Here is a 24811-nt window from a genome sequence, read left to right as displayed (position 1 = left end):
CACTCTAGATGAGATCCTGGAACAGAAAGATATTAGGTAAAAACTAAGGCAATCCAAATAAAGTATAAGTAGTAATAAATGTGTAAATATTGGTTCATTCGTTGAGTCAAATCATCATATTAATGTAAGATCTCAAAAGGGAAACGGGGTGAGCATAGAGTAACTTTCTGGTAAATCTGAAGCTCTTCTAAAATAGAAACTTTATTTTTAAAAAATGTTTAAGTCCGCTCTCTTTGCTCTGTCACGTTAATGGCGGGCGGCGGCTGCTGAGTGGAACGCAGGTAACCTGCTGGCTCCGCGAAAGTCGCCCTCCCTCTCGCTTTCGTCTCGCCACCAGCGCCCGAGCTCATCAGCATAGCATGTCCATGTCCGTGGTGCCGCCCAATCGCTGGCAGACCGGCTGGCCCCGGGGGGGGGGGTCAACCAGTTCGGCAACAAGCCTCTCACCGTGGAGCGCACCATCAAACTGTCTCCTCTCACCAACTATACTTTTGGTACAAAAGAGCCCCTCTATGACGACAGCTCTGTTGCAGCCAGATTTCAGCGCATGAGGGAGGAATCTGATAAAATTGGAATGAGGAGGACTACACAAATGGTTCTGATTGTACATGAGCACCGGCTACCCCCATGTGCTTCTGCTACAGCTGGGAACAATTTATTCAAATTACCTGGTGGTAATCCAAGAGAAGATGAAGTTGAAGGACTAAAGTGCTTAATGATAGAGATACTGGGTCGTCAAGATGGAGTCCTGCAAGACCCGGTTCCTGATGACTGCATTGGTAACTGATGGAAACCAAACTTTGAACCTCCTCAGTATCCCTATATTCCTGCACATATTACAAAACCTAAGGAACATAAGAAGTTGTTTTTGGTTCAACTTCAAGAGAAAGTCCTGTTTGTGGTTCCTAAAAATTACAACCTGGTAGCTGCACCGTTGTTTGTATGACGACAATGCCCCTGGTATGGACCCATCGTTTCTAGTCTCCCTCAGCTTTTGAGCAGGTTCAGTTTTACACACAACTGAATCCCTGCGCAGTGGATTAGTTAAAACAGCCGTCTCTGTGAGCACAGCTCTACACAGTGCAGAGTGAACGTGGTGGAAAAGTTTTTGTGGTTTTATCTTTCCCAATTCCTAAATTGCTCCCTGCTTTCTACTGTTTGAATAACAAAGTTAATATGAAGACCTAGACAGTGGTGTAAACAAATGTGATAATATTTAATTTGCTTTTGTTTCTACTCATACGTTTTTATACAACAAAGTGGACTTCTTTCTATTTGTGTTTTTTTCACATTAAACTTGTAAAATTATTTTTAAAAAAATGTTTAAGTCCTTTCACCTAAGATTCTTCAAACAGACAAGTACAGATAGGAATCATTACTAAGGAGTGGTAGGTAAAGGGAAAGAAGGCATTTAGCAAGAGAGATATACTATATGCTGAACGTTAAGAGCAAAAGATTTTGTACAATATGGACAAAACAGGCCCTGGCACACAAGCCCTCACTTGTTGCAGAAGGCAGCCTTAACTTATTTAACTATTCTCAGAAACAAGAGGTTTAAAGTACCTACTTTAAAAGGCCTAAGGAGAAAAGTGCTGAGAACTAATATATTTTTTTAAATATCTTTGAGCTACCAGAATTATTCTCAAAGCCACGTGATACAGGACTTCATTCTGAACTTACCTACTTACTTAATACACAATTCTATCAAGTAGTTTTGTAGCTCAACCCATATTAAAAGCTGGGGGAAGGAGGGTATGGCACACATACTGCCTGAACATATCCAAGCCCACCATCTAGTAATGGGGAGACGGGGGCACATTCACTGTACAAAGTCTGGTGAAAAGCAGGCCATTTAGGAGTGCCCGAGTGCCAACCAGGGCTTTCAGTTCTGCATAAGAATGTTCACTAATGATGGCCAAGGGGGAGGAAAAAAACATGGTGCATGTACAACACTCTGAAAAGTCAACAAGTGTATATTGACTGGTAAAAAGTCACATGGAAATAAAATGTGTCCACTGTCTTGACCTTTGTTCAGATTTACCACATCTATTTCTTTAAAAAAAAGTAAATAAATAAACCTTGTCACTGATTTAAAAGTTTCAAAACAGAAAACAAATTTTTTTAAAAACAACCTTGAAACCAGGTAAAAGGAATATGGGATATCCCTATACTACTTTTAGGGATATCCCATATTCCTATTTAGACCTTTTTATAAGTCTAAAATTATATCAAAACGTTATCAATTGGTACAGTCACGACGGAAAACAGTTCGGAGGTTCCTCAAAGAACTAAGAACTGATCTACCATATGATGCAGTGATCTCTCTACTGGGTATTTACCCCAAAGACTTGAAAACCCATATCCGACAAGATATTTGCACACCCATGTTCATAGCAGCATTATTCACAGTGGCCAGGACATGGAAGCAACTGAAGTGTCCTACGATAGATGATTGGATAAAGTTGTGGTACATGTGTACAATGGAATATTACTCAGTCATAAGAGATGAAATACTGCCATTTGCAGCAACATGGATGGACCTTGAGAGAATCATGCTAAGCGAAATAAGCCAAAGTTGAAAATCACAGTATCACGTATATGTGGGATATAAACCTAAAAGACACAAAAGAAGAGGACAGAGACTCATGGACAGACTACAGACTAGTGGTTACTAGAGGGTAGGGGGTGGGGGAGGAGGAGGGAGGTAGACAAGGTAAAGGGGGTCAAATATAGGGGGGTAGGAGGAGGGTGAAGTAAATAAAGGGTATGGTAGCTGAAGGAAACTGGACTTTAGGTGGTAAACACACAACAGAATATACAGATGTCAAAGGATAATGTACAGTTGAAAATTATATAATTGTATTAACCAATGTTACCCAATAAACTTAATTTTTAACTTAAAAACTTAATATTAAAATTTAAAAAATTGATTCATACTCAGAAAAAAAAAAAGATCTAAAACCATAAGCCATATCACACATTTAACATTGACTTCACTTATTTGAAACTATCAGTAGTGGTCAAGGAGACTATAATTAGCAATGATAAAACCTTTGAACCTGAATCAAATATAGGGACTGCCCCCCAAAAAGCTTTTCAATACATATAGTCTAGGTCTTGCATATTTTTCTTTTCAATCTTTAAAGCTGCATTTTAGCTGTCCATTATATTTATTAAACACCCAAATTATAACATCTTAAAAATAAATTCAGTTAACTATAATTTTACATATTTATATCAACTGTAACAGTCAGTCGTCATTTAAAAAAAAAACTATCAGAATTAAAGCTCCTATTAAACTACTTCTGGGAGCCAATATCCTAATGAAAAAAAACTGTAATACAGCAACTATTTGATCACTTAACTCTAAACCAGGCACTGTGCTCAAACTTCACTCATTAAAAATTCAAAGGAAATCCTGTAAAGTATGTATTTTCTATAATTTACATATTAAGTTGCCATGGTCAAATACCTGGGAAACTAGAACACAAGTCCGTCTTGCTGCAGAGTCCACCAATACTCTCAAATGATCGTTTGATCCTAAAACGCTACCATTCAAGTAATTCCAAGATGGTATCAGAGGAATCCATCATCTCAAACCATCTTTTTAGATAGGCTACCAATAAAAGGAAAATAAAAATGCTTCTTTTCGAAAAGAATGGTTACTAACAACAATACCTAAAACAGTGAGCATTTATCCTGTACCAGGCATTGTTCTATAAGTTTTACATATTAACTAACTTAATACAATAAATCTAGGATATAGGTACTATTATTCCCATTTTACAGATGGGGAAACTGAAGTCAAAATAAAGTGACTTACCAAGGTTACACATACAGTAGTGTTAAAATCAAGATTTAAGTCGAATCCCAGTATTTGCTCTTAAGCCACTTTAGTATATACTAAACTTGTATTACTTAAACATCAACACATTATCTTAAAACATATAGATGACGCTTCCAATTCCTGTGAACACAGTAAAAGCTACAAGTAATATTCCAGAGCACAAGGTGGCAAACTCCGACACGCAGGCCAGACCTGGCCCACCATTTCCATTCTGTAAATGAAGTTTTATTAGAATCATCCATAGCTGCTTTCACGCCACAGGAGCAGACTGACTATAACAGAGATTGCATGACTTGCAAAGCCAAAAATATTTACTATCTGGTATCCTGCAAAAGAAGTTTGCTGACCCTTGTTTTCAAGGATGATATTGTGTCAACCCTCCTCTAAACTACGCAAATTAATATATTTTTATCACTATAAATAAAAATAACAACAGCTACAATTTATCAAGTATATACCATTTATACAAGATCCTAACAACAATCTACTTTATACCCAAGTAAACTAAGCATTAGAGAACGTAAGTGACTTGCCCATGATCACATAGCTAGAACACACAGGAGGAGCATGTTTAAATGCAGTGTCTGGCTTCAAAGCTCATGTTCCTTCTAAATGATACTGCCTTCAAAATATATAAATGTGTATAGCTGTGGAAAAAATAAATTTTTCTAACTAAAGTTCCATAACAAAAATACCCACTTTGAGAAGAAATAAAATGTTAAAGTAAAAGTATGCACAGATATTAATTGGGTCACACTTTTGTCTTATTTTCCACTATATTTATATTTTTCCTGTTACTTCTAATTGAGTTCAAAGCATAAGAAGAATATGATATATCCTCCTCTGTAAAGATATGGGGCAAAGAACTTATAAACACACACACACACACACACACACACACACACACACAGAATGCAAAATATATTTTCTCAGTAAACTCTGCCACTGAAAAATTATATCTTCTTTGACAGACTCTCATCCACCTTCGTCACACTCATTGTCTAGAATGTCCAACTCCCTATCCATCTCCACCCCACCTACCTTCCCATCTCTGTCCCCTGGAAAGTGCTAACCTATGTACAGTACCACTTGGGAAGGATTCAAAAGAGGTTAGCAGCTGTTACTACAATTCATAAAGCTTTATCTTATTCTTATCCCATTAACCTCCCAGACCAGTGGACTGATCTAGATCACTACTAGAGTATATTATAAATATTTAAAGAAAAGCGGCATCAGAAAAGTATCGAGGAATTGAATTCAGAATTCAATGTGGTCAAGTATACATATATGCAGACAATACAACCTTTCTGAAAAATATTCTGGTAATATGTTTACCATATTCTCTATTCCAAACACTTAGTCACCTGATGAGGCATCTGAATAATATGTCAGAATTCAGTTTGAGTATCTATGATTTTGTCCACAAGTTTACCACCCTCCTTTTGAGACTATAAACTCAATACCAAGGACCACATCTTATATATTTTACATAGTCCCAAATCTTGATCTAGGACTTGAAATATTTACGTACACATTAATTTTATCTCCACTGCTAACTTCAGACTAACTTCACTGAGAACAGAGATGTCTAAAATGATTGTTTTTCTAGATGACAGAGTACTGTTAATGCAATTCAAACAACACCTTAAACAGATAAATGCAAAAAGCAGTTGCTGGAACCAAGGAAATTTCTTCCCTTGCACCATGATTCTAATACTAGCCCTTAAAGCAGAAATAATTGCAGAATTTTTTAGAATCATGGTTTTACCAACTCCTTAATTTTACATTCCTTAAAAGAACTATAGATTAAGTTATTCCTGACTTTAAAACTCTCTCAATATGGAAACTTCCCAAATCCTTTACTATCACATCAAAAATTTAAATAAGCTCAGCAGGCATCCTAAAAAAGTTTTAAGTTTCTCTAAATACAGTAAACTCTCAAGCTAACTGTGCAATTATGAATTAACTTCAGTAACAAGAAACAAAGCACTAATAAGCTGAATGTAAGTAAACACAGAAATGAAGAAGGCCCACCCCAGAGGAGAGAAAGAAATGCTGCTATTCCAGCAAACATCAAGTTTACCGATTCCTTAGCTAATTCAAGAAATATAAATTATCATTTAAAACAGATGCTACGACAACGATCCCAAATGATGGTCTAGTATCTCTTCAGTTAATTCTTCTCAGTAGTACTTAAGTTTGTGTCATGAGAAGATACCTGGGGGGAAAATGGCATGACCTAATATTCAGGCAGCTGAAAAGTAATACTAGCTGGTTAGAAGAGGCAGAAGCAGATTATCTTACAGTGTACCACACACACCAAAGGCTGAAATTCCCCAAGTCTTACCTCACGGCGGCAACTGGAAGGGCAAAACTTTTCAAAAGGCAGGGTGAAGAAAAGAATTAAAAGAGATGAACTCTGCAATTAACAGTCTCGTTTTCTGAGAAAACTATTTTGAGGCCAAAATGTAAAAACCAACACTAAAGTTCCTAACGATAACTGAGAAATATAGCAAGTAGGGTTTGATCAAGTTTAAGTACTGAAATCTTCTCAAAGATCAGACGAATTGTTGCCATCTACTGGAAGAAGGGCACAAATGCATTTGGATCTGAGATACAGGGGTAGAGATCAGGTCAAATTTCCTCTTGAGACTAAGCAGCTTTCCCTAAATGGACAGAAGAACTGGAGATATATGCTTCATAATCACAAAAACTAGGAAGCTGCATGACTGTATTGCACAAAAACAGGCACTCTTGCCTGCTGCAGCGGTAAAATACAAACTTTCCAAATGTTTATATTCTCAAGTCCACAATCCCCCACAAATTTTGGACTATACAGCCTTCACAGCTATTATTTGAAGCCATAAACTCTGCACTTAACAGCTAGCATCTCCACATAAGAATCAAATGAATTCAAACTGCAGTCAGCAAAGTCTACAGGAACAAAAGCAGCTGAAGAAAGTTAAAATTATGGCTACCAGAACCCTGAATAAAATATTATTCTCTTTATTTTCTCTTCAGCCACCACTCAACCTCATTTTCCACCTCTGAAATCTTGTTGTGCATACTCTTATAAAAGGGTAACAAATACTACTACTATTCTTCAAACCAAAATGCTAGGCAAATATTTTATTAAAATATTTAACTTGATTAAACTGAATATCAATTTGCACTTTTTAAAAGTATGTAAATACTTAAACCACAATTAACTTTTGTTTTAAACATTTTTTAGTGCATCAGACACTAAAGTTTTTCCTATAAGACTGATAAATTACTGAGTAACTCACAAAAAATAATGTATTAATTCTGTGTTGTTTTTTTTTTAAAATCTCTGAATAGTTGAATGTGTTAAGGAAAAATGATTGCCAGCTTCCTCTAAAGGAAGAATTTTGACTCAACAGAGGAGCAGTGGGAGTCATTTAGACACTTAACCAGCTCTTGCTTATTGAACAAAACTATTTTAACTATTATGTAGGGAAAGTAAACAAGAAGTTTAACTTTCACTCCTTCTATCACCCCAAAACTTACCACAAAAACCCTTACACGCAGTTCTAGAAAGGGAAGCAATTTCATAAAATAAAGTCAAAAAGCACTTTTTCTTTTCATTTACAAATTAAATATTTTTGTACACTTTTTTTCATGTTATCACTGCCTACTCAGGAATCAATAATAAGGTTCAACATGCCAATGTTGTTAAATCTAATTTGTTAATCTCCCATTTAAGAACCTCAATAACCTTGGCCTAAATTTCCTGTAAATTCATAAATGTGTCCCCTCTACTCCAGAGAGCCAGTTTATCTTACCATTAGACTCTCACCACAACTATACCTTTAAGCTCCCTACTCTTCCATACCTACCAAAACAATCGGGTCCAATCCAAGTCCCTCATGTCCCCATGAAGTCTCTCTCAGAAATTTCAACCCAAGACTGAATCTCTTCTGAGTAACCACTGTATAAAACTCGACTTTGTACTTAATAATAAATAGACACAATGTTGGATGTTGTGTTCTACTGCCATAATTTGAACTCATCTGCAGTAAAGTACACTTTAACATAAGAGATCCCATTTTATGATCTCTCATTTCTCCTCAGCACTCTCCAGAGGACAGACGTTGTATGGAACCAGAAACATACACACGGGTTGCTGATGAAAATATGTATAATGAAGGCACTTCCAACAATTCAGTAAAGCCAAAAATCATGCCCTAATTCATCTGTTTCTTAATTTAGATTCTCATTATCAGGTTACTTACAGAATACTTCTCTATGCTAAATACTATACTATATATATAGTTATCGGGTTAACTTAGATAACTTAAATGATTATCAGCTAAATGAAACATAACAGAACTCAAGAGGACAAGAACTATGGCTTAAGACCCTTTTGTATTCCTCCCAGCACAGTCCTAGCACTTGATAAGGTTGCACAGTAAGCACCTGATAAATATGTAATGGTAAATAAACTCTTATCTACCAATAAACATAATCCCCAAATGTTAAACCTGGGGTAACCATGTTATCAAAATAGTCTAATGCCTTAACAATCCCTTAAGTAGCTGACTGTAATGAGCCAAATTCTGAAAAATTTATATTCTGGGATCCTATACACAGCTATCATACCCTGAAATACTAAAATAAGCTTGACAGTAAACTATGGCAAATGATGCTAATATTATTTCACAATATAGTTTGTCAATGTCACCAAAACAAAGTCTACCACTGCCACCTATCATGTACAATGCATTATGTTAGTAACCATGTGTCAGCCACCATGGGAATGAAACCTCTTACCCCAAGAAGCCAAAGATCTAGTAAAGAAGATGTAAGGAACTAATTATATCAGACTGAAAGCCCTAAGTGAAATAAAATATCATAGAAGGGAGCAGTAGGGAGGAGAGTTAAGAATAAAATTCTTACAAGAGCCACTGGAAGAAAGTGAGTATATGTAGGGATAAGAGATACAAGATGGAGGAGGGGTTATCAATCTGGTAAATAAAACAATCAAAGCCAGGGCAAGAATAAAGTTCCCGGGTGTGTTCAGACAGGAACGAGCAACTCAATCTGACTGCATGCAGCCAAGGGTGCAAAACAGACAGGATTACCAAATACTGGGGCCATAGCAGAAGTTACAGCATTTTCATATATCTGTTGTTTACATGGCAACTATAAGCACCTGGTTTTTGAGAATTTTAAAAAAAAGGGAGAGGACACCCTCCATATATATGATCTATGAACCTGTCCTCTAAAGACACAAAGCAACTTAAGTAACTCATTTTCAGATGGGCTATCTATAAAAACTCACTCTGGGTTTCCAGGGCATCACATACATTTACCAGGTCTTCAAAATGAGTTAATCTGACCTTAAGAAAATGGCACAAGGTACATCTATTTATTCAGAATGCTGCCCACGGGTGGAATGAGTAGGAGTTTTGAAGTCGGAGTAGAACTCATTGGTTATGACAGCCAAAAAGTTGATTAAAATACACACTGAAATGCTGTAACTATAAGTCGTGAAGGCTTCTTGATAGGCATTTCAGCTTATAAATAGCCTTCAAAGTCCTGTATGAAAAACATCACATTTATAGAAATATATCCTTTCTAAAAAGAAACAAAGGAAAACAAAAATTACGTATAAAACTTAATTTTGTATTCAATATGCACACTGTATCAAAACATATTTAGGTCTTCAATGTTTCATTTAAATGATCAACTACTACATGCAAATAATAGACAACTAAAAAATACGAAATGGCTTGCCCTAACTTTTCACTATGATTTAAAGTAACTTGCAGTCTCTAAAATATATACCAATAGATTAAAAAGAAAACTCTCGGAATCTTTAGCATTAACAATGATCCAAAATGTTTATCGAAATAAACAGGACAAATAAACCATTACGAAATATTTTCACTTACAGTATCATTTTATTCTCACAATACTTATTCCTTCAGTAAACATTTAAAGAATTATTATAGGCCAGGCACTTCAAGGAATTCATAATCGGCTACAGACTACTACTGTATTGTATTTTCAGGTGGGACACCTACATACATAGTAGAAGTATGTTTCTAGGTAGAAAGACGTTACCAAATGAGTAAATGGTCAATGCTACCTTGAACCAGTGGAGGAAGGGCCCTGGAGCTCCAATCCAACTTTGTAGCCTAATTTCCTAAATAGGGTGTTTAGCATATACATGACAATTATCTCTAGGTTAGGTGGCAAGAAACTATTTTTCAGATTAGGCACTAGAAACTCACAAAAGTGAATTAGTTGCCTAGGACACAAAGATAGAAAAGGCCTTGCCAGGACTGGAACCCAAGTCTTTTACCTTCATATCAGGCAGATACTAGAAAGAACAGAGAAGCAGGCAGTAAGTATTACACTAGGCCACTAGAATGACTTTATAAATCACGCATAACCATGCTTTATTTGGCAGCACATATACTGAAATCACACGTAACCACAAAACTGACTATGACCAATGGCTTCTGCAAACTCAAGACAAAACAGGTAAGTCTGAGTAACGGACAACTTCCTTTTTTTTCTGGCCAATCCAGTTTTAATGAAACTACAAAAATCACAACCAAAACCTAAAAGGCCTCAGAGATAAACTACTAAGCAACCTTAATCAGTCTAGGAAAAACTTCTTTTGCCAATAACCAGAAACTATCAATAAGTTAAGATTCGATTTAATTAAAGAACTGAATTTTTTTAAGTTTATTGGGGTAACATTGGTTAGTAACATTATGTAAGTTTCAAGTGTACAAGGGGATTGCATTTTTAAAAATCCAGGACATTAGCCAAGTTAAATTTTACTCAAATCAAAATCAAGAGACTGGTTCAGCATCACTATATTTATGTATTTATTACAAATAAACAGCACCCACTATGTACAGAGTAAACTAGCAGACCTAGTAGAGACCATAAAGGAGCTTGGGCCTTTGAAAAATCCGTAATATAGTTATTCGAACTATACTCAGGCACTATTAAAAAAATACACAAACGTAAAGCTAACATTACATGCTAAGAACTACAAACATCAAGATTATGTAACAATTTACAAACTGTATTTATTGTATAATATCCACCAAATTCTTATTTTTGCACTCTATCCAGGCGCTCTGATGGCACAGTAGTCAGGAAGATGTGAAGAAGCTGTGACCACTAAATCAAACAGTATCCTGAGGAATCTGCTGGGGCCAAAATACTTTCCAAGCAGGAAGACTGGTTGCATAATTAGCAAGACAAGGCTAACATTATTGGTTTGGAGTGGAAAGGAAAATGCGTATTATTTTCAACCAGGATTATGAGCACGCCTTCATGCAAAACACAGTGATATAAAATAATCTTTGCCCTCAGGAAGGCTATAATCCAGTCAGGGAAACAAAAGCACTATAATCCCAAAATGAAGCATACATAGATAACCAAGAAATAAAAGGAAAAGTTTTTAAGGAAGTGACTTGAAGGGCTGAGTTGAAATGAATCTAAAATGATTTAAACGAGGGAAAAGTGCAGGTCAGGCTGCCAGTAGCAAAAACTTGAGTGAAGATGAGAAACAAGCAGGTTGGCTTTTTCAACTTGAGTCCACCAAATTACCTCAGAAAACAGGGAAAAATAAAAGGGCAATTGTTATCACATTTGCTCAAAAAGATCCCCCACGTATCCACTTAAAATTAAAAAAAGAAAGAAAAACCTCCCTAGATTCTATTAAAAAAAAAAAAGATTAAGATTCAGAAATGTTCCTTGTATTTGATATTGAAACAATTTCATAAGAGTCACAAACCAAGAATAGGTACATCTTTCATCAATAATAAAAATGTAAAGAAACTTGTCTAAAATTTCTCTAAAGGGACTAACAAATTTATTCAGTAGACTGTATGAAAGTTATCTAGCATGCTGATGAAAAAAATTATTTTAACAGACAGAAATTGGGCCCAAGTTCTACCACCAATTTAGAAGCAATTTCAAATTAACATGTGCTATAATTTTTTTACATTCGACCCACCTTACATCAACAATCCCCCTAAATATCACCACTGGTGAGAAACTATCTTTTTTTTAAATGACCTCAAAAAAGCTAATGTAATTTCCTGAAACTAATAATGTCTTACACTTATGTCATGGTTTGTAGTTTTTCATAGCCATTACATTCAATAGGTAAGATAATGATTATCCACCCCCATTTAACAAATAAAATAAATGGAGAGTAAATGAATACCTCAAGGTCACACATACCTATATGCTGGAGGGATATGAATTCCCAGGCCTGTATGTTTTCTCTTTACTAGGGTGATGTCTTTAAAATCAGATCATAAAACCTTATCTAGATAAGATAAATCCAGTAATCTTAAATCAGAATGGAAAAGTAAACATTAATTCAAATTTATTTTGCTAGAAATCACTGATGTTACCCTGGCCTAGCATACCCTTCATTTTTTTAAATGTAATTATTTTAGTTTAGCACCTTCTGGAACTCTTAACTGCCAAGTGTTCTAAAACTTTTAGAAAAACTAAACAAAAAGCCTGTTCATGGACAGAACCTAAGTAGTAAATGTCAGCTGAGTAGATTTAAAAATCACTCAAACTCCTGAAAAAATGGGGAGCGAATGGAAATGATAATAATCTTAATTACAATTCTTTAATTCTTATGGATATTGGCACATTTATAGAAAGGCAGATGTGGACAAAGCTTACAAACCCCAATTATATTAACGTGCTCTCTTAAGCTTAAAATAAATTTAGTAAAAACTCCCCAATCTCACCAAAATGTTGTAACAGCCACATTAATTGAATGTTCTTGGGGATGAACATGGAAGCAGGGAGTTTCAAAGAATTCGAAATTGTGTTTACTCTAAAATTTACACTTAATACTGATCTCTTTGCATGATGTAAAATATTAAAATAAACCTCATTAACACCTTTTGCAATTTAATATTTCTAAACCTGATAATTCCACTCCTCAACCCTGCTTCCCTTCTCCACACACCCCCCTTCCAACCTCCCGTGTAAATGCGACACACACAGGCCTCACATATAGGCCTCTTGCCTTTTTCTCTTAACAACTAGGACCTTTGTTCTGAGCGTCGGTTTTTTACCCCACTCAATAGCTCTTTCAACTTTCTACCCCATTTTTTTTTTTGGTCTTGTTTTTGGAGAGGAGATTCTGAGCTTGAACTTTCCGGGCCTTAAAAAAGTGAAATGCCAAAAATATCTAAAGAGACTGGAGAGGTCTACAAAGTTAAATACACCACTAAACGGCCTACAAAACACTAAAGCCCGGGGATCGGGTGATTTGGCAGCCCAGGCAAGACCGGGGAACGCGGACTAGGACGGAGACAGCAGGGAAGCAGTTAGACGTCCACTCAGAACAGATTCACTGCGCTGGCAAACGTAACTCCCCACCCCCAACGAACGTTTACACACTAACACACTCCCTCCCCCAATTAACTAACAAAGCAATTAAACCATACCCACCGCCAGACCCGAAACTTAAGCTCAACCTCCCCCTGACAAAACGGCGTTATCAAAAACAAACAAATCTAAGGGTTGAGGAGCAGCCCCTTCCGTTCTCTCCTGACCACGCAGGGTAAACCAATTCCCTCCCGTCCCCCCAGCAGGAGTTTAAATGCCTAAGTTATTTACCCCCCGATTCGCATGTTTTTAAATGTTAGCTTTTCCCTCTAAAAAAAAATACAGGCTATCTCTTATTCTACGAAAGGAGGAGGCACGGAGGACAGGATTGGGGGTTTTACAATCTTCGTTATTTCGACTCCCCTCTAACTTGTTTCTAACTAGAAACCCACTCACTGTGCAGAAGCATGGAGGAGGCTGAACTGAATGGACAAACGTTGTAAGAGGTTTTATGTAATCCACATATAAAGTAATCGCCTGACTCGCTTTGAATGCTAATACGGTCGGAGTGACTACCGGTCCACCTCCCCCCCAAGTCCGTACCCCACTCCCTGATTCCCATTCTGATCTATCTAGAAGGATGCTCCGCTCCTCTCAGCCAAGTTTCTCGGCCTCTTCCAGGCCCCCCTGCATGCCCGCCTCGTCGTCACCCTCCCTCAGCCTCAACTTCCCACGACTGAAGAAACTGCCAAGCGCGGACCCCGTCTCCGGCCTCGCCCGCCCTCAACCGTCCCCCTTGGCAGGAAACCCCTTACTGCGGTCTAAAGTCACTCCGGCCTCTCCCTCCTCTGACCCTGGCTTCCCACAACTGTTGTCACTCGAGCTGCTCCCTAGTTTCCATTTCCGGGCCGTCCCCGGCCCTGGAGCCTCCCCTCTCCTGATTTCCGGGCCCCCCATCCCATTTCCGGGGAACCCTTGCCGTCTTCACACCCCACACCTGCACTTCCGGCCCCCCACTTTCTCTCTTCCTAGACGCCCTCCAAGCTCCAAAACACACTTCCGGCCCCCCCCGACCCCCGCCGGGCTCTCTAAGACCCGCACGCCTTACCCCGGTTCCGTGAAGGGCCCTCCTCATTGCGGAGGGCCGAAGAGGGGGACCCGGCGACCTCCCCCCACCCGCTCCCGCCCGGTCCGGGTCCGGGTCCCTTTGGCCGCGGTCTCCCTCAAGAGCCTCGCCCGTCAACCCCCAGCCCGGTCCTTCCGCGGGCCCAAAGCCGCCGCCGGGAACAGGCCGAGCAGGAGCCGAATCGCGGCGATGACACAACCGGGCTTCCTGGGACTTTCTGTTCCAGCTCCTCCCCCCCCACACCCCGTCACCCTCCAACCCCTCAGCGCAGCCCCCTCCCCCCTAGGCCTGGCCTCACCGCTCCCAACTGCACCCCAGTTACCTAGTTGAGCCCCAAAGTCTCCGGTCCGGACTCGGTGGCGCGGCAGTAACTTCCACTCGCTCCCCCCCCCCCCCCCCCGGCGGCGGCGACGGCGGCGGCGGCGGCTCCTCGGGTCCCTTCAATTATCAGCTGAGCCGCAGCACCGCGGCCGGCGTGCGCCTCCGCCCGCGCCGCCTCCTTCCCCGCCCGTTCCAACACCCTCCGGGAACTACTTTTCCCTCAGGTTGCGCTGACGGTCTTGTCCGCGGGACGGGCCCCGCTCCCTACTCGCAGCCCATCGCATCGCCCCTCCCTCCCCCACCGCCCGGCTCCACTCCCTCAGCGGCCTGCGATCTCCTCCCGATCCCTTCAAGGGACCAGGAAGGGGAATGTGAGGCTTCGCTCGGTATCCCTCCGCCGGGGTCACCCCCTCCCCTCCGGAGTAGCAGGAACTAATTCCCCTTCGGGTCACCGAGACCAGAGGTGGAAATTTCACGGATCTGGGCTCCCTGAGACCCTTGGAAAAGGGGACGATCACCCCAAGTTAGAAACCCCTGTAGGCGCAAAAGCGGGTTCAATTTAAAGTAGGGCTTTGGCCCCATGACCTCAATCAAACCCCGCCCCTTCCTGGTTGTCCTAGCGACGGCGGTGGCGTCCCAAGATGGCGTCGTGGCTGCCGGAGACCCTGTTCGAAATTGTAGGACAAGGCCCGGCGCCGAGCAAAGACTATTACCAGTTATTGGTCACCCGATCTCAGGCAAGTGCGAGCCGCGGTTTGCCCTCTCTACTAACTCCCTGCCCGCTCCGGTGGAGCCCGGAACGGGAGCGGCGCTAGGCCGAGAGGGACTGGCCCGCCGGAAGCGCCCGGTCCCGGCTCGGTCCCGGCTCGGAATCGGGAGATTTCCCTCGTCACCTCGGCCTCCGGTCGGCCCCGCGGCCCGCCTGTCCGTTCCCCGCCCCAGCCCTGCTCGTCCCCAGCGAGCTTTCTTTGCCTCCCCACAATCCCTTCCTGCCGCCGGGGTTCCTACCCGCAGAGTTCCCTCCGCGCGAAGAGAAAAACAGGCGTCCCGGGCGTGCGTGCAGCCTCACCTCAGCGTGGGAAGGAGGGAAAGAAAGACTCAGCCAAGTGTCCCGAGGAGGAGCCGGCAGGGGAGGGGAGGAAAGGACGATCCTTTTCCAGGGTAGGACTTAATCTTGGGGGATTTCTAAAATCTTACTGTGATCTTTCCGGGGACCACGGCCACATCGTAACTTCCTTATTTCTAGTCGGAACTGGTCGTGCAGAGCTTTCTCCTTACCTTTTTGGAGCCTTTCTATCCCATTGAAAGTGTGAGGGGGGTGGTACAAGAATGTTTCAGCTGCTCTGCGCGTCGACCCCACCCATAATGACATCTGCTCCACAACAATAAGACCGAGGATTATGTTATCGCTGGAGTAAAGTAACCATCGGCCTATTTTTATGACTACTTTAGCTATTGGAAGTGGGCTTTCGGATGATTTATTGTGCCCATGAAATAACCGACTTGAAATGGGCCTCCACTCGGAACGCGTTTTTCAGTCTTGGCTCAGCTTACGCCTGTCACTGGGCTATTTATTCATGCACCTTGCACTTAGGAGATGGTATTCCTAGAAAATGAAATTTGGAACTTCGTGTATATTTGTTTTGGTGTAAATATTGAATATTTTATCAAATTTTCTATGAGCCCTTAAATAAATAGGCAGAGAATGGTTTTTTTATAGGGCCAAAAGCACCTTTTAAAATAGAAATAATACATATTTTATTTTTTAAATTTAAGATTTATAAATATTACAGGTGTAATACTAATATTGCAACGTGGTGGCCTGTCAAAGTTAAATTTTTAGTTAAACCTTTTTTGGGGAATTTTTACACATTTAGTTGTGATTTCGTAAGTGCTGAAATTTACGTTTTTGTACATTTTTTTAGGATGGACTATTTTCCATTCTCTTTAAGATGTATGATTCTAACAGTTCTTCACTTTCTAACATGAGTGATTGAAAACAATAATATCTTACCCTATTCCTACTTCATTCTGTTTTCATCTACCTCAAGTAAGAATGTTCTATTTTTTTGATTGTTTGTTTTACCTCCATTTCCATAATTTGTCTTTAACTTTTTTGAGCATTTCTCTTTTTTTGAGGGTTTGGTATTAAAAGTGTGCTATACTCTAAGCCTCAACAAGTTGGATGCTTGTTTACCTTTTTATTTTAGTAAATTACCATAAGAACACTCCTAGCCTTAGATTTCCCTAGGAATGCCTCTGTTTTTGATGTCCTTCCGACTTTGCTCTCTACTTGGGCGCATGCCTTCCTTTACTGTCTTATGCCCCCCTCCAGTATTCTTAATTTTCTTTTCTTTTTTTTCTCTCTTTTCTTTTTTTTTGGCAGATCAAAAAAAAAAAAAACTCCTTTATTTTAGGACCTATTCTTTCCATCAATTGTTTATGTTATAAAATCCCTTTCAAGATCTGATTCATTTTCTTTTAAGCAAATTGGATATATTCACTACAGTTCCACTAGTGAGAGTTAATCTCAAATCTGATTAATTCACTCCTTTTAAAGTAAAATTTGTTGTAAAAAATAGTAAGCCGAAAAATAGTCTTTTCAGTCAACTGTCTTGAGAATATGCTATTTTCTAACCACAAGATAATTTTCTAAGTCTCAACACAGGAAACCAAACATCCAGTAAGAGGTGGTCTGACATAAACAAGTATTAAAAGACTAAAATGAATTGTGTTTCATAAGATGGACTTTTTTCTGTAGTGACTTTATAAAATTGATTTCTGTATATTTTTTCTCTTTCTGCCTTTATTCCCCCAAATATTGTGTATTATCCAAAATATGCCCCAGATTTAGATGGATCCTTCTTTAACTGATTCCCTTTTTTATTCTTTTCTACTGTATTTATTTTTATTGGCTTTAAATCCAAATAACTGCACATTTGACATGGATTTGAAGACTGACCTTTCAAATTATTAGTGTCATATCACTATTGGCAAAGTCCAAAATATAAATGTTGTACATAAATATTACCTTTGATTTCTTATACAGTAACATTAAAAATAATTTTTTAGGCTTATAGAGGCATTTCCAGTTAATTGATGCCATGTTTTTGTTTGTTTATTTTTCAAAAAAAGGTCTTATAGAATACAGCTTGGGGGGTCAATGTAGTTTAATGCTCAAATCTGATATTTATAACGATGATCCGAAGGCTTAGAAAAATCAGTACATTGCTTTCTAAATCAAAGATTTACCCAATTATCCTTACTCTAGTTTTAGTAGCGTGTGTGTGTATAGGATTCTAATTCTTCAAAAACTAATAGTTCATAATAAGTTTTAAGGCTGGAAAGACTCTTAAATTTTATTTACACCAGGGATATTTCACACTTAGCTTCTAAGAAAGTCTTAAGTTGTGTTCCTGAATGACGATCCTTTCCTTAATTTTAATCAGCAACTTGGCTTTTAAGAATGGGAATGCAAAATATAAGAAGATTCCTGACTTCCAAGAATTTATCATTCACTCAACAATTGTACTGAACACCTTTTAAATGCCAGGTACTGTTTTAGATGCTGGAAATAATCAGTGAACCAAACAGTCCCTCCCTTCGTGGAGCATATGATATAGTGGGTAGAATATAGTTAGTGATTTGATTTATATAAACACTTAAATGGTTTAACTTCTGTATTTTTTTTGTTTTAAGTCCAAAGGAAGTTCATGAGTAATTGCCACATTAATAAGTAGCACAGACATTTTAAAATCTGTACGTCTAGAGGAAGCAAAACTCACTTTAGAATGGGAGCTCCAGGAGAATACTATTAAAAGTATTTTGCTCTTGAAATTCTGGCTTCTTTGTGCTCTCAAAATGGAAGCGCTGCTTAAGGTGGTCAGAACTGGAGTGGCTTAGGTTTAATGTGGCAAATATTAAAAAACTGGTAGAAATAGTAACCATACACTAACTAGATGAGAATTAGCAGATATTGCCTCTTGCAGCCAATAACACAGGTGGTTGTCCCTACAGCACCAGCATGTTCTGTTCACTCCAGCAGAAGAAAATTGTGTAGATTAGTCTTATTTTATTTATCTTACTAAATCCTACACAAAACTCTAAAAAGATACCTGAAGCTAATGTCATCTAAAAAAAAAAATCCAAAAGCTCACTCCCCAAAAATGGCAAATGTTTTTGATATGTTTTAGAACCGTGGTAGCACTGACAAACTGAGGTCAAATGCAAGCCTGTGACAGCAAACTGTCATCTCAATGACTTCTGAATAAGGAATTTAAGAAAACTAGACTTGGTGGCCGTTGTTTAAGAGACTTTGCAACAAATTGTGCCAATGCCATTTCAAGCCACAGACCAATTTTAAAGATTTAAAATGTGAGTACAGTCTAATAAAAATGTTAATACATGCACCCTTTGACCCAGCAAATCCATATCTAGGATTTTATATCCAAAAATGTTTTCACATGTATGCATGGGTATGTGAGCAAGTATGTTCACCAAAGTAAAAATGGTAAAAACATCTTCCTGTAGGATACTATACAACCACTTTAAACTGACGTGATGGATCTCTTATTTATTCAGTAGGCTAAATATAACATTAAGAAAATCACATTGCTTGTTTAAACACAATTTGATCCTGCTGAAAAAAACAACAGTTTTATTTTGTTTTAAATAAATGTTAGAGGAAAAAGCTAGAGTGATGTGCTCTTAGGGATTGCTTTCACCTTTTGCAATACATATTTCTGAAAGTTCTGAATTTTTCTAAATGAGTATTTGCTTTTATTACCAGAGAAAAGCAATAGAGATTTAAAATGAAAACGTAAATGAATAACTCTTAACTCAGAGAAATTGCCCTACTCCGCTCCAGCTTCCAGCTGTTTCACCAACATTACCTTCCACATTAAATGATGGGCAGCATTAATAACTTGTCACCAAAAATCCTGCTGTGTTTTTTTGGGTTTTTTTTGGCGGGGGTGGGGGGTAGTTTTAATTCTACGAATTTATAAACAGGTTAATGGTTATTTGTGAAATTTTAAGGAGATTTAGTGTCTAGAAACTCCTGACCTTTTTTGTGGGTGTGTTTTGTTTTTGTTTTTGTTTTTGGTTTGTTTTTTTTTTTTTGGTGTAGATAATAATTACTTTCGAGAAACTAAAAGATTGCCCTCTCTTGCCTTGTTGGGTGTGAGATAGTACTAATGAGCTTAAAAACAAAAAAAGATACAGAGAGTAAAATAAAGCAAAGGTGGTGCACTGAAGAGATTTATTTGCCCACCGATAAAGCTTAGAGAACAGAATTTCTCAAGTAAATTGAAATGATATTAAGCAGACACCAGATTGCACATTTTGGGAGCTGGATGGGGTACAGTCAACTTGATATCCTGACAGTATTTTCCCAGGGGACCCAGGAAGCCCTAAATCATGCTCTGTTGTAGGCCTGCCCCCGATGTGAAGCCCCAAGAGCCAACTACATGGGGAAGATAAAGCAGAGGAGAGTAACCGGGTTTGCGTTTGCTTACTCTTTCCTTGGCCCTAATGGAACCTTCCCACCGATGGAGCTGAATGTTTCTGCAGACCTCAAAGCTGCATTGCCCATTCTGCCCAGTGGGCACTGGCCCCAGCCAAACTGTTCCCACACATAAAGAACTGCTGCTTCTTTGAAAGCCCCAAAGTCAGCGCAATACTTACTTGCTTTCATTTATTTTCCTCTTCTCTATTATTTATGGCTTGACTTACCCCCTCTGTTTCAGCTGTCTGTCTCTCATGGTCCCTCGTTTTTCCCTCTGCTGTTAAAAGATAGGTTTTCCCCTTCTTCACTGCAGTTTAGAACTTTCAGCCCCACCCTGCTCGAGGAGGGTTTTGGTTTTCCCTGCTGCCCTTCCTGACAGCAGCACCTGCTGTAAACATACCCTTCCCTGCTCTACAGGTTCAGCCAGGTGTTTATCCCTCTGCGTTACTCTTCTATTCCTCATATCTGACACACTTCAGAAAAATTCCCAGCCTGTGACATTCCAGGATGTGCCCCATTAGAGTTGTGAAATCTCTTTTAATCCAAAATTTACATTCCTTCTAAATTTTTAAAGTGGCATGTGGCACTTTTTAGAAGAGAGGGATAAAATAATACAAATAATGTGATTAAACTTAAAAATAACACTGTTTGATGCTTTACCATGTTATCACCCAGTCATCGAGTGCCTCCTAAATCCTCGTTTCAAAATTCCCTGACAACTTGACATAGCTCCAGTATCATCTGTCCCCAGGTAGATCATTCAGCACCTATGAGTGCCTACTCAATCTGGGCAGTTAATTTGGTCTTGCTCTGCATTGACACAGATTTGCCTCCTAATTATATGGGGCAGTAGAGCACTTAATTGGGAGTCACTGAGTCATGGATCCTTTTATTCCTCCTGCTAGTCTGCAAGCTCTTGACCTGGGGCGAGACACTTAATTTGTTTGGGCCCCAAGTTATCTCATCAACATAATAAGGTTACTAGTCTAAGAGATCACTAAGGTTTATTCCATTTCTAAAAGGCCGTTTCACACGAAAGTAGTGTCTTACCCTGGAAAAAGCACTGGAATTTTTTTTTTTTTTTTTTTTTTAAGAGTTGAGTTTGCATCGACGATTCTGTGTTAGTAGCTAGCTGTATGTATGACCTGGTGTAAAATCTTCGCTTGCCAGAGGTTCCATTTCTTCATCTGTTAAGTGAACAGTTCAGCCCTTGGCTACTTCACAGATACGGTGAGAAGCAAATAAATACACAAAGCACTATAGGCCAGTGTTTCTCAAAGAGAGGTTTCATGATCAAATAAGATTAGAGAAACCAGGGTTAGACACAATTCAATTTGCTTCTCTTCTCCAGAATTTCTCAGAGCCTTTAAAATCTTACTGTGCAACATAAATCTCCAAGAGGAGACTGCATCGTGGGGTTTTTCCTATGGGATGTGATTCCAGAACCCCTTTTTCTCTGAGCATCTCAGGAACTGAGGTTCTGTGGAATAATCTTTGGAAAACACCCAGTGTCTCGTATATGGTAGCAAATGCTGAAAAATGTTAAGGATCTATATCACATTTTCTTCTAATGACAGATTAGTCAGATTTCACCTTTCAATGAAAATGACTCAGTCATTTCACGACTATGTTGTTTCATTTTATTTTTACAATCAGCTTATGTTTCCACAAAAATACCTATTGATGTTTTGATTGGGATTACAATGAATATATAGAACCATTTGTGATGAATTGACATCTTTAAACTATCAATCCACAAATATAGTATACCCTTTTAAAATTTTTTAGGTATTATTATCAAAGAATTGATATATCCTTCCTAAAGAATTTTTTAGGTAATTTTGCTCAATGATTTCTCATAGTGTAGAAGTCGTCCTTACATTTTGTTAGATTTCTAGATGTTTGACTTCTTTATTATATTGTAAGTTAAATTCCTTTTTAAAATTGTATTTTCTTTTTGTGGCTAGTAATAAAAACAATAGATTTTGCTTCTAGTAAATTTCATGTTATCTAGTGATCTTGCTAAGTCAGTTGCTAATTCTAATAATTTATAATTCTTTTAGATTTTCTGACACATTCATGTCATCTATAAATAACGACATATATTTCTTCCTAATCCTCATATCTTCTTTGTCCTTGCCCTATTGCATTGGCTAAGACTTCCACTAAAATATTGAATATCTCTTATTCAATATTTTAGTGGAATATCTCTTATTCCTGGACTTTGAAGAAGGCTTTAATATTTCACCGTAAAGTATGATGTTTGCTGTAGGTTTTTAAAAATCAGATTAACAATGTTTTATTTTAACTTTGCTGTAAGTTTCTATTTTGAATACTGAATTTTATTTAAAAAACCAAAAACATGATCTCTTAACTATGTACTAAGATTTAAGTTGGCTATTTTTTCTCCAAATAATTCTTCAGATAAATATCCTGGTCCAGGACCACCGTGCTCATCACTTCTTAAATAACATTCTTTACTTTCCCATTCTGTCACTATACGCTTGACCCCAGACATCTGGGTCACTTCCTGTCAGTCTCCCTACATCCAGATCCTCTCCCTCCTTTGAGTCAACTTTAAAATGCCCACTCGACAGAAGGGTCAGGCCTGGTTAGTACTTGGATGGGAGACCACCTAGGAAGACCAGGTGCTGTAGGTGTATAAATAAATGAATGAATGAATGAATGAATAAGTAAATTAGCCAATCAACATTTCAAATTAGTGGGGAAATAGAGAACCATTCTATTTTGATAATCAATTGGCTATCAAAATTGTCACAAAAGAGAAAAAATTACCTAAATTTCTATCTCATACTACATATTTAAAAGTTTTATATGGGCTGAAGAGCTAAGAGCTAGCTATACACACAAACATACACTGCGAAAGTACCATAAGAAAATAAGAGAGAACATTGTTTTAATCCGGAGGTAGAGTCTACTCAAGACTCCAAATCAGGTAGCCATGAAGGAAAGGAATAGCAGATCAAGTACAATTAAGTAAAATTTTGTTTAATGAATGATACTTTAATAAATTACCTGGAGAAAATGTTGATTTTTAAAAAAAGTGATACCAAGCAAAAGGTTAATATACTTTATATTCAAAGCTTATTAATCCCACAATTAATAAAATAAATAGGCTCATGGAAAAATAGGCAAAGGTTATGAACAGTTCCCTGAAGAAATACACATGACTAATAACCATGAAAAGATGCTTAACCTTACTAGTGATCAAGGAAATACAGGTTAAAACCGTAAGATACAAATTTTTTCACTGGCAGAAATTGAAACCATCCAAGTGGGCTCCATGAAGTGCTGGTTGCACACCTCCTCTGGGTCCATGCCAGCAAAGCAAAGACAGAGCACCTCCCTCAGGCATCTCCTGAGAGACAGACACGAACTGCAGGCAGCAGGGTTGCATGGCGGAAACCAGGCCATCTGGTGAGAGCATCGGATGGCATCCGGAGTAGGTCAGGGAGGACTCCATGAGGACTAGATGTGAGCTGAGACCAAGACAAGAGCTGGAGACAGTCCTGTGAGCCAAGGATGAGTGAACACAGTACTTGTCCCTGGGTCGAGTGGTAAGCGATACGCTATTACAGGATGTAAAGTTGGGTGTCAGGACCAATGAGGAGCAGGCCAAGGAGCAGATCAGGAAGTGCCTGGTAAATCAAGAATTAAGACTGATTCAGCCAGTCAGTGGTTTTCAAATTACCCTTTGGTTTTACAAATTAATGGACTTCTGAGGTTCCACAAACATTTTATTCAAATCTCCTCTTTAGGAATATTTTCCATTAATTTAAAATAATACGAAGGAAATATCTACACCCTCAAATGTTTCATATATCAAGTTTTAATGCCTTAACTTGTGCTTCCAAAATCTAGATGAACATATTTTGATGAGGACCACAAAGGAAAGCATCTGTCATCGCTGCGAATACAGTAGAATTTCTGACAAAGGTGTCATTGTTTGGGAAGGCTGAGCTGTGACCAACCCTCTTTGGTTTCGTGCCTGTACAAGACAGGTACAATCAGAGAAATAAAGCCTGAGAATAGGAGAAGCTCAGATGTACCAGCTCAGCACAGAATCTTGGAACACTGACAGTTCATGAAAACACACTGACCAACTTGTGATTTTTACATCAAGCTACAGAGTTAACACATAGTAATTTTCGATCTGAATTTGGTACTTGTGATAAGGACACAAAAATTTGGTAGATATTGTTAATGATTCAACTCAAAAGTCTCAACATTCTTGGATCTCTAGGATCCTCTGAATTGAAGAGTATCCTAAAATCAGCAATTAAAACAACATGATTTTAACTCATTCGTTCAACAAATGTTTGCGTGCCTTCCGTGTACTGGGTGCTGCTGGGTGCTATGCCAAACACTAAGGAAACAATATGGAGCAAAAGCACAGGTTCTCTGCCCTCGTGGAGCTAGATGCTGAGCAAAGAAGCACATAAGCCGAACTAAGATGTAGACCAAACAGGATGTCAACCAATGTAAGTGCTGTCAAGGAGAGACACCCAAGTGATTGAGGGTGTGGCCCAGTCGTGGAGGTCAGGGAGGGCTCTTCAGAGGAAGTGAAGCTTGATCTGCGACCTGGAAGATTAGGCAACAGAAAAGAAGGCCAGAGCAGCGGGAGTGCAGAGATCACAGC

The 24811-nt window shown here is 38.8% G+C and overlaps 2 protein-coding genes, 1 long non-coding RNA gene and 1 pseudogene across 3 annotated transcripts in view; 3 read left to right on the top strand and 1 right to left on the bottom strand.

The window, feature by feature from the left end:
• The window catches only part of TRIP12 (thyroid hormone receptor interactor 12), a 132518-nt gene extending 117737 nt beyond the window's left edge, over positions 1-14781 (bottom strand). Inside the window, exon 1 of the mRNA XM_023532935.1 lies at positions 14647-14781. The gene's annotated coding sequence lies outside the window, so the exon portion shown is untranslated. The remainder of the gene's footprint in view (positions 1-14646) is intronic.
• On the top strand, positions 43-2166 carry LOC111742393 (annotated as a pseudogene).
• A 132-nt stretch (positions 14782-14913) lies between the features above and the next one.
• FBXO36 (F-box protein 36) overlaps positions 14914-24811 on the top strand; it is a 70780-nt gene continuing 60882 nt past the window's right edge. The window contains exon 1 of the mRNA XM_011364051.2: positions 14914-15382. Within this exon, the coding sequence (XP_011362353.1) occupies positions 15287-15382 (96 nt within the window). The 5' untranslated portion in view covers positions 14914-15286. The remainder of the gene's footprint in view (positions 15383-24811) is intronic.
• On the top strand, positions 15716-21908 carry LOC111742394. Its single transcript, XR_002781297.1, has 3 exons — positions 15716-15806; positions 18095-18198; positions 18839-21908. It is a non-coding gene; the product is annotated as an uncharacterized LOC111742394 (long non-coding RNA).

Source organism: Pteropus vampyrus, unplaced genomic scaffold, assembly GCF_000151845.1.
Source record: "Pteropus vampyrus isolate Shadow unplaced genomic scaffold, Pvam_2.0 Scaffold93, whole genome shotgun sequence".
In the NCBI taxonomy this organism is placed as follows: domain Eukaryota; kingdom Metazoa; phylum Chordata; class Mammalia; order Chiroptera; family Pteropodidae; genus Pteropus; species Pteropus vampyrus.
The sequence above is the reverse complement of the archived record's forward strand: the minus strand, read 5'-3'. Positions and strand labels throughout refer to the sequence as shown.